Source organism: Hippichthys cyanospilos, chromosome 11 (genome assembly GCF_059441005.1).
Source record: "Hippichthys cyanospilos isolate Australia breed blue-spotted pipefish chromosome 11, RoL_Hcya_1.0, whole genome shotgun sequence".
NCBI classification, from domain to species: Eukaryota; Metazoa; Chordata; class Actinopteri; order Syngnathiformes; family Syngnathidae; genus Hippichthys; species Hippichthys cyanospilos.
Genome location: NC_142379.1, coordinates 12,788,150 through 12,797,800, shown reverse-complemented (window position 1 = coordinate 12,797,800; position 9,651 = coordinate 12,788,150). Strand labels below are relative to the sequence as shown.

The window sequence follows — 9,651 nt, the reverse complement described above, 5'->3', positions numbered from 1 at the left end:
AGTTCCACTTGTTCCCTCAATTGCTCAAATTTGATATATCTACATATCGCTTTTTAGTACGCTAAATATGAACAGAAATAAACACAAATAATACCAGTTAAAGTTCACACAGCATTTCTAGCACAAGCATTGCATAGGCTTGTCCAGAGTAGGACGTGCTCATCTCCATTTCCCGGATGTTAAAGACAGCATCAAACGTTTTTGATATGAATAGATACTTTTATAATGACATTGATTCCATTTGAGTATTTATGGAAACAAGACTGCAGTTTTTTTTTTTTTTTTTTTTATTTAGAAAATTATCCTGGACCCACAACAGAAACAGTGCACAGAAAGGCTCTATAAACTGACCCGGGACGAGCTGAGATATCAGCATTACTTGAGAACGCCTGCTTGGAGCAGAAGCAAAGAGGTTGTGACGTCAATGGTGACTTCCTGTTTACGGTGCTCAGTGTTGACCATGATTTGACACCCGCATCATTCAAAACCTAGTTATGGCAATAACTGTGACCATGAGACCAAGCAGACGGTCCACATGGATTGGAATTAAAAACGGCAACACAGAAAGAATTGTCTTTTGGGTAGAGCTGAACAAAACATTAAAAAAATAAAATAAAATAAAACGAAAGAAACAAAAATAATTCCTATTGAGGTTAAAATCAGAGTGGCATGCGATTTCCTTCCACGCTGATTTTAACGGCGTGCCCCGTCTTGGTGAGGCGGCGGATGTCTGCAAAGCGGCGCATCTGCTTGTCCACCCGGGACAGCCCCTTCTTCACAGGACCCTGAGGAGAAACACGCCAAGTCATTTACTGGTCATTCGTTCGCGACAGCCTTACAAAATCGTTTACAAAGATTAGGAATGTGGAAGGTTGCAAAACGGTCACGCACCCTGCTGGACTCCATCTCCACATTCCATTTGGGTCGGACGACGTAGTCTTTGTTGGAGGGCATCGGTACTCGAGCCCTGGCGCAAAAACCTGGGTCGCCTGGTCTTAGCGCTCTGCGGACACGCACACAAATTCACTTGTTAAAACATTAAAAAAAAGAAAAAATCATCTGAGAGTGGTAGTTACTACAGTAGCTGAAAATAATAAGGTGTAGTTCAAACAGTACTTGTAGCAGGTTGTTTCCATGACAACTTAGTCATCAGGATGCAACTAAACTACTACAGGAGGATGTTCCCATGGCAACAGTGGCATCAGGTCGCAGAGGAAAAAAAACAAAAAAAACAAAAAAACTTGGAACTACAGGTGAATCTTCTTCATGAATCTTACTTCTCCTCTCCTGTCAGCTGTTTCTCCAGGTCTCGACGGGGGGTCTGTCCTCCGGAGCTGCGGGGACAAAGAAGACGAGATCAGCGTGGACGCGGACGCGGCCGGATCTGCTCGGCCCAATTCTCATGCGGTTATTATCGACTGCAAAACAGCCCGTGTGACGTCACGCGCAAGCACACAGGAACCATCAGCAATGCTAAGTGTTTGGACCACCTTGACTCACAGTTTTGCGCCAACTATTGGATCAAAATGTTCCAGAGAAACACGACAAGTGTCCCAGAAGGGCGCAATGCTCAATAAGAACTAAATCTGCCACACAAATAAATTATTTCTAAACTTTTTCGAGAAGAAATTCTTTACGACTGAAATGAGAAGAATTTGCTTTAAAACAACTATGAGAATTAATCATTCCTAAGTCTAAAGAAAGCAAAAATGATTTGCTCCACACAGTTAGTACAGTGCAACCTCGGAGATAACACTTCAATCTTCATCCAATTTGGACTTCAACCAAACGTGCCACGCAGAACCGTCAATTCACCCACGGCTACAACACCGGCTCCAAATAAAGCGAAGGAATGGGAGCAAGCAAGCCGAGTGAGTTGGTCACATGTTCTTAACATGTAACATGCGTGACGATGATAGCGATGTGAGAACCTGCTGGGTGGAGAGAAGACATCCGGTTCCTCCACCCTCTCCACCTTTTGAGGTTGACTGAGGAGGATGAAGAAGAGGAAGAGGAGGAAAAGGAGGAAAGAGATGGAAAGAGGAAAGGAGACAATGGCAAGTAGGATTGGGCGATTTATCCATTTTATTGATTCATTCAGAATTATTGTTTTTTCTGATAATGATTATTTGAACTGCTTTCATGAGATTTTTTAAGGGAGAAAATGCGAGACAATTTTGAGCAATCTCGCTGATAATAGTTGGTCTTTTTTTTTTTTAATTTCCCCCAACTTTTCTCCACCGATTTCCATTTAAAAAAAAGTTATTATCAAACGATGTCGATGGTGCTTCTCAGTAGTGTTTCCTTTGATGTCGACTGCACTCAAAAAAAAAGAACAAAACAAAATTTAAAAAAAAAAAACATTTCCATCTATTTATTCCAGAACGAGACATTTCAAATGATATATTTTTGCAAAGTAAAATCAATGCTTCATTTTCATCTAAAACAAATATGAAAAGACTGCTTCCATTTAACACTGGAGAAATAGAAGGCTGATTATAGGTGAGAGGCTGAAATACAAAGATGTGAAAAATTTGAAAGTAAACTAGGTTTCAGTATGAGTAACCAACTACCAAAAATCGTTAGACTAATTAATTCATCCATTATCAATTATTCATTGCAGCTCTTGTTACAAGCATGAAAAGTGAAGCGAATCCCACATAAGGTTTAAAAAAAAAGGTTGAATCTGACGTTAGAAAATAAAAAATAAAACTAAAGAATACTCTACCGTTATATTCAAAGGACATATCGCCCAGCCCTACTGGAGTGTAAACGTGACGATGATGATGATTAAAAGAGGACGGGAACAGCGGAAACGTGAATGCAGGAAGCGCAGTCGAGAAACAGGAAGTAAGCGCCGGGCCTACCTGAGTCGTCTGCGCTGAGGCATCTGCTGGTCCAGGTCACGCTGCTGCCGCTCCTCTCGCGTCATTCCCTTGTAGTTGGACGTCAGGCCAAAGATGGGCCGCGACCACTCGTCTGTGACGCGGCGACAGGAAGTGAGGCTGACAAGAAAAGAGAGGAGGAAGAAGCGGCCCGCGTCACTTACTGATCAGCTTGAGGGCCAGGTCTTTGTTGGATCGGGACTCTTTGGGGTGCTTGTAGAGGAACATGACCGCGCGACCGATCCCGCTGTGCTTCAAAGTCTCCTGACTGACGCTGGGAAGCTTAAGGCAAAAAAAAAGAATAAACTGTCGAAACTGCAAAGTAACTCATTTACACAGCAAGCCATAACGGTCCAATCAGATCTTATTTTGAATTAGTTACTCCGATAATCGAGACCTACTTCAATCAAGTGTCGGAATTTCAGCCTCTCACCAATAAGTATACTCCTATAACTAGTCCTATACTGTGTATGATCGGTCTTATTATTTTGGTGATGAAACAAATCATATGCCTTCACTTTGGAGAAAATTATATGATGAAAAATTAATTAAGATTTTCCCCCAAGTTACAGATCACGCCAGTAACATGATCTGAGTTCACTTACTACTAAAATACTGGCCTCTTTGTGAATAAAAGAATGGAAATGAATATTTATCCATCACTCAACAGGTGACAGATTACTCAACTATTAAAATATTGTTTAGTTGCAGCTGTACAATGAAGCTGTACTGATTCTTCTTCTGATTCTAGGTCACAAATTTGCCCCACAGTTCTGAGTAAAGCAATTAATACGGAGATTATTTTGTCTATTAAATGATGATTTATTTGAAAGTTTTAATACAAATTAATTTTTCTCAACTTGACAGCAAGAAATGAAAGCAAAACATTTTCAATGTATTTGATTGCTGGTTTGAGTTTGTAACATCTAAAAAAAAAAGGGTAAAATATTGCTAATTGTATATAAAAACACATCTTTGTCAAATACGGAATCTCATTTTGATTTAAAACAATGTTGATTAGCTGTGGATCAATTCTTGAACCTATAGTTGTTGGGATGAAGGTTTCCATCTCAGATCTCATGTGTAGTCAGAACGTTTTAGAGAACAACACTTGGCTTGCACTCACTTCCTGCAGGATCTTGAGCAGCTCCTCTCGAATCCGCAGCGCCGGCAACGACTTGTCTGGAAGAGGGCTGATCCACTCTTTGATTGCCGACATGACGCCGCTGTCGATGAACGTCTCCTTCAAGTCCTGCCTGAGAAACCGTGCAACAAACGCTTAGGATTTGGATCACAATGATTGAGCTATTCCTTGTAACTATTAACTACCATTCATAAATTTACTGACATTTTTTTCCTTTTTACAATTAAAGTGAAAAACATTTTCATGTCTTTCTGTGTCACCACGAAATGCAGCCACAATGAACTGTTCTTTTAAAAGGGCATTAAAATAAATGCTATTTTTCATCTTTATCTCTGTGTAGAACCTGAACCTTAAGGTCACATGTTTTTTTTAAACCGAAAACATAAGTTTGGCTCCCTGTTTTAATTCTCAGGCCAAAGTAACAACATTCATATGCGCAATCCTGTGGCATTGAACTATGATGAGGAAAGTTGAGGAATTTCATTTGGACACGAAGAGTACTTTGAAACATTTGAGGGGTTAGGCATGGGCAAATAACCAGATTGATGGTTTACCGTGACATTATAAAGTTACTGTCCCAAAAACCGCCAATACTGTATGTGACTGGTAATGAGCACTTTTCTTCTTCTGCTTAACAAATGAGACGTTTAAATGGAGCAGAATGTGATTGGCTGCTTGGCGTTGACTCAACAAGCTGCCTATTTGAAAAGTAGGATGGCAATGCCTTTTATTATTGATATTTTTCTAAAGGTTATCATGTCAGAATCTGATATTGTCCCACGCCTATGTGGCATATAGTCACTTAAGAGTATATATTCACTGAAAATGTATAAACAAACAATGTGTATATATACTTTTTTAGGTGCATGACGACATGAGGCAACAGAGTGAGCTTCTTGAGTGCCGGTTTCTTGGCACTGTTCAACGTTCTGTCCTCCTAGAACAAGAGCAAAATAAGAAGAGACTATTAACTTACTCAATCCATAATGATGCGTTTAAATATCATTTAAATATCAGACATTCATTCTAAGTTACTTATTTATAACTGTTCCCATTTATCTTTTCAAATATTAGGCTAAGAGGGAGTCTGGAAAAGGCTCATATTGAATGAGATCATTAAAAGAAGCATCTTAAAGTTTATTGTCTTTTTTAAGTTACGACTAATGTGCCAGGCGGACCTCTGCAGCCTCGTTCATCTTGACAATCATGGCGCTGACCACGTCGTCGGCATCGCTGATAAACGTTCCGCCATCTCGGTGGCGGCGGCGCTTGCCGCTCATGGCCTTCTTGCGAGCCAACATGATGTCAAAGTCGGACATGAAGCTGGTACTGCATACACACAGAGTTAAAAAATTAAAGAACTTTTTCCTTTAGAATGAAGGTCCAAATGTTTTCCGTGGAGGGCCACATATATATGCCGTTTTACTACGTCGTAACTTTTTTTTCAAACTTTTATACGAGGGCCCAGGGGACATATCATTGGAATGTGCAGTTGGCCACAAGTGGCTCCCTGGCTGAACTTTAGGCAGACCTGGCGTACACGTGTGACTTACTCTTGGGCTCCGCGACGGACGCCCTCGTCAGAGTCCGAATCCTCCATCTCCTGCTTCTTCTGCTTGGCCTCCTCCTTGTCGCCCTCAAGGTCTTCCTGGTTGAAGCCCTACACACACAAACACAGATGTAACATTAGCATGTAGTACCTGACACCTTTTATAAATGCAGGCCACATAAACGCACACATTACATATGACTGTGAAACAAAATTTTAGTACTCACCGTGAACTCCTCTTCCTCTTCATCTCCAGACTCTCCAAAGATATCTGCGATCATTTTCCTTCAAGACACAAAAATCATATCAACGATATTACACCAGCTGAAGCCAATTTCTTCTGAACCTAAAGGTATGGTTTATATTTTAGATCACTTTGTGCGTTCTTCTGTACTGTACGTAGCATGACGTCACACTCACTCCTCCTGATTGTCATCATCGTCGCTGTCGCTCCCGAAAAGTGCTTTCTCGTCCTTGTTCTCCGCCGCACGTTTGGAGCGGTCCTCGTCATCGCTGCTACTGTCGGAACCCAGCTCACGGAGCTTGGCCGCCATGCTCTTATCGATTCCGCCTGACTCGGCGTCGCTGTCCGAGTTATCGTCATCAGAAACAGCACGACTCCTCTTAACAGCTGAGGACGCAACAAAATCAGATTTGAAAACTTTGGTGGGCCAAGTCATTTAAAGACAAAGTCTTTTTTTTTTAGAGTGGCAAGAATCTTAACTAAGTAGTTTCTTATAATAACATAATAGTTAAACCTTAATGATTGTTAAATTATTATGTAACATTAATGTTATTCTAAAATTAGGTAATTTTCTGTAAAAAAAAAAAAAAATTGGTTTGCACAATTAGCATTTCAGAATTGATGACCAATTAAAATAAATAAATAAAAATAGATCAATAAAAATGACCACTCAACAATCCAATCAAAAGATACACCAATATATCTATTTAAACAACTAATTTACTTACTACCACTAGTAACTGGGGATTAGAAAGGTCGGGCCCACAAACAGCCAACTTGTATATTTAATTAATGCCTATTGAAAGGCACTGGGGAAAATAACAATTTAACTCCCAAAAAAAAATCTTCAACAATACACTGATAAACTTTCAATACATGGAAAATGAGTATTAAAAAAAAACAGGTATCTTCCAAAAAGTCGTAATCAGTTTTTTTTTCTTTTTTTTAGCCTGACTGAAAACCTGAACGTCCCTGGACTGCACTAAATTGTTTGCTGTAATTTTTGTTTGGTGGATCCAGTCAGATCTCACTGATTAAAAAGAGATCGAGACATAAGAGCCAATCGCCAACGTCATGAAAATGCATGCATGCATGCAAAAAAAAAAAATCTGTTGATACAATCCAGGTGATTGGTTCTGTTTAAAGTCTAGTTGATAATTAATAAAATTAATATGTAACACTTGTTCATCACATTTGAGTTTTATTTTATGCACTTAAAGCACTATATAAAAGGGAATATGGATGCATGAAAAGAATAATATAAAAAAGTTGAGATGTGTGTGTGTATATATATATATATATATATATATATATATATATATATAAAAACATTTTTTTCCTAAATCAAGCAATTAGGGATGGTTCAAAACCGCATTTTTCAGACCGATACAGAACATGTACTCAGCACATTTGTCACTGATCCCAATAATGCTTTTGAAACACAAACTCCCCAACCCCGTAAAAAAAACAAAAACAAAACAGACACGGTTTCAAAGAAAGACCTATATATTCCAAACTAGCATTTTACTTGAAATAAGGTCAGGTATTGGCCCGATCCTTGGCCAGTATTTCATCTCTATCAATTATTTCATATGACCAATTTATTAAAAAGCAGACCTGTGGGATGTTGTTGTCTCACCTGGTGTTTCTGTCTCATCATCGTCTTCACTGTCTGACAGGATTGCCTTCTTTCTCTTTACTGTAACACAATAGCATCTATTATTGATTGACCCAATTGGTAACTGGCACAAAAAGGTGTATTTTCCTATGCGAATGTGGAAATTTACAGCCGTCAACAAAACTACCATATTTGCTCGTGAGGCAGATGTGTTTACCATTAATCCGAAGCCTTGGGGGAGATCAACATTGTTTTGAGATTATTACCTGGCTGCTCATCATCGTCGTCGCTGTTGTCCGAGGCTTTCTGCGTCTCTTGCGCTTCCCCGTCACTTCCCGCGACATCAGTAACGTTCTTCCTCCCCTTGTCGCCATCCTCCTCCTCGTTCTCGCTGTCTGACCGCATGACCGCCTTCCACTTGCCTTCATCGCTCTTCTCAACCTCTCCATGTCGTGCGTCAGACTCGTCGCCAGAGTCCAGCGATGCCGCTTTGTGCTTGGTCGGAGTCTCTGTATCAGAGTCACTGTCTGCGGCGGATTTGGCTTTGCCGTCCTCATTGTCAGAGTCGCTCTCCGCGGCCGCCGCTTTGCCGCCGCCATCCTCCTCCATGTCCGAGCTACTCCCCCTGCGCTTAACGGGGGATGATGCCTCCCTCTCCTCGTTGTCAGAGGCAGTCTGTTTGATCGGAGTCTCGTCCTCTGACACGCTCATCCTCCGTTTGCCCACAGAGTCCGCATCATCATCGCTGTCAGCGGGCCGAGGACGTTCGACCTCCGAGTCGCTTCCCTGGTCGCCCCGGCGAGCCTCCGCTTCGGCCTCCGAGTCACTCCCCTGCTCATTGCGGCGAACAGGAGCCTCTGTCTCAGAGTCACTATCCTGGTCATTGCGGCGAACCGGAGCCTCCACTTCTGAGTCACTCTCCCGGTCATTCCGGCGAACCGGAGCCTCTGCATCTGAGTCGCTTCCACGATTGTTATCGCCACGGTGTTCTGGCACTTCAGCTTCCGAGTCACTATCAACACGTCGTCGGACTTCGTTGTCGGAGTCGCTGTCGTCGTGCAGTTTGTTGTATGACGCGACTTCATCGTTACTGCCCTCATCCTGATGACACAAACGATGAATTCAACAGTTTAGAAACCATGTTGACATTTACACAAGTGTTAACATATATTAATTCAGGAGCAAAGAATCAACAATGTATTCACTTTTACACAGCTCAACAGAGGAAATTATTATGTTGTGCACACCTAAAGTCATGTCAACTTATAAAAGCTACTAAAGTCTGACCTCAGACTGATGTTTGTTGCTGCTCATGTCCTCGCCGTCCGATGCCTGATGTTCATCCTGAACTGGAGTTCCACCTCCGTCATCTGTGGGAAGATATATTTTAATCCTGATATTTCTTGCCAGTTACAGTCATGTTACTTAGCGCAGTGAGGAATGAATATGGACTCTCAGTGTTACCACTTTGATTAAAACTCGTTTTCTGAGACACTTATTTTTAAATGTAACAGAGAAGTTTTTAGTGCACTACGTTACCACGTCTATACTGCACTAAACGTGGTAAAATAAAATAAAACTTGGTGTAAATGAGATTATTACTTATCAAAGAGCTGCGTGAGCTTGTTATGTAGCAAAGACAAAAGTGTTTACCGGAGTGGCTCCCAGACATTAATTCATCCTCTTCTCCGTCCATTTCCTGACGGAGACGGCTTCAGGTTTGGACAAAGAGAAAGCGCGACGACTCTTTCGCTATCCACACTTTATTCGTGGCGATGCGGTCAAACAAAACGAAAAAGGAAATAGGTTACAAACTCAATGCCCGCTTGGAGTTAAGAAGACGACGAGCTAAAATGGAGCGGACTGGTCATATACGCATGCGCAAAGGTCACGGTCGCATAGTAGTGACGCAACAATGGCAATTATCACGCATGTCAATAAAAACGAAACAATGTAAAGTAAAATAAAATAAACCCGTCCAGATGTAGCAATATTTCTCGCCCATTTTAACCCGCATTTAAACATCAAAAGGCAAATGTAGCGACGTTTCATTACAATTGTTGTTTCTTTGAGTTATTTTTATAGCACTTTTCACAGACTAAAATAGATTATAAATATTGTTCCCAATATATTTTTTTAACAAAATGATACAATTACATTTGCTGTATTTATGCATTCTTCCACTACAGTAGATGGCGGTAAAGCACTACC

The 9,651-nt window shown here is 40.9% G+C and overlaps 1 protein-coding gene across 1 annotated transcript; it reads right to left on the bottom strand.

Moving 5' to 3' along the window:
* Positions 1-21: 21 nt before the first annotated feature.
* Positions 22-9,326, bottom strand: iws1 (interacts with SUPT6H, CTD assembly factor 1). Its single transcript, XM_088428393.1, has 15 exons — positions 9,094-9,326; positions 8,728-8,810; positions 7,707-8,541; positions 7,462-7,521; positions 5,999-6,209; positions 5,806-5,863; positions 5,583-5,689; positions 5,208-5,358; positions 4,884-4,966; positions 4,012-4,141; positions 3,050-3,167; positions 2,868-2,979; positions 1,278-1,334; positions 892-1,003; positions 22-785 (listed from the first exon to the last, which is right to left on the bottom strand). Exons 1-15 carry the CDS (start codon positions 9,134-9,136, stop codon positions 660-662), a joined length of 2,286 nt encoding a protein of 761 aa, XP_088284519.1. The 5' UTR covers positions 9,137-9,326; the 3' UTR covers positions 22-659.
* Positions 9,327-9,651: the final 325 nt, after the last annotated feature.

Coding starts and splice junctions, on each gene's coding strand:
- iws1 (XM_088428393.1), bottom strand. CDS start 9,136: ATGGACGGAGAAGAGGATGAATTAATGTCTGGGAGCCACTCCG. Junction 5,864..5,998: donor GATGATGACAATCAGGAGGA/GTGAGTGTGACG, acceptor TGTGTCTTGAAG/GAAAATGATCGCAGATATCT. Junction 5,359..5,582: donor GTCCGTCGCGGAGCCCAAGA/GTAAGTCACACG, acceptor GTGTGTATGCAG/TACCAGCTTCATGTCCGACT.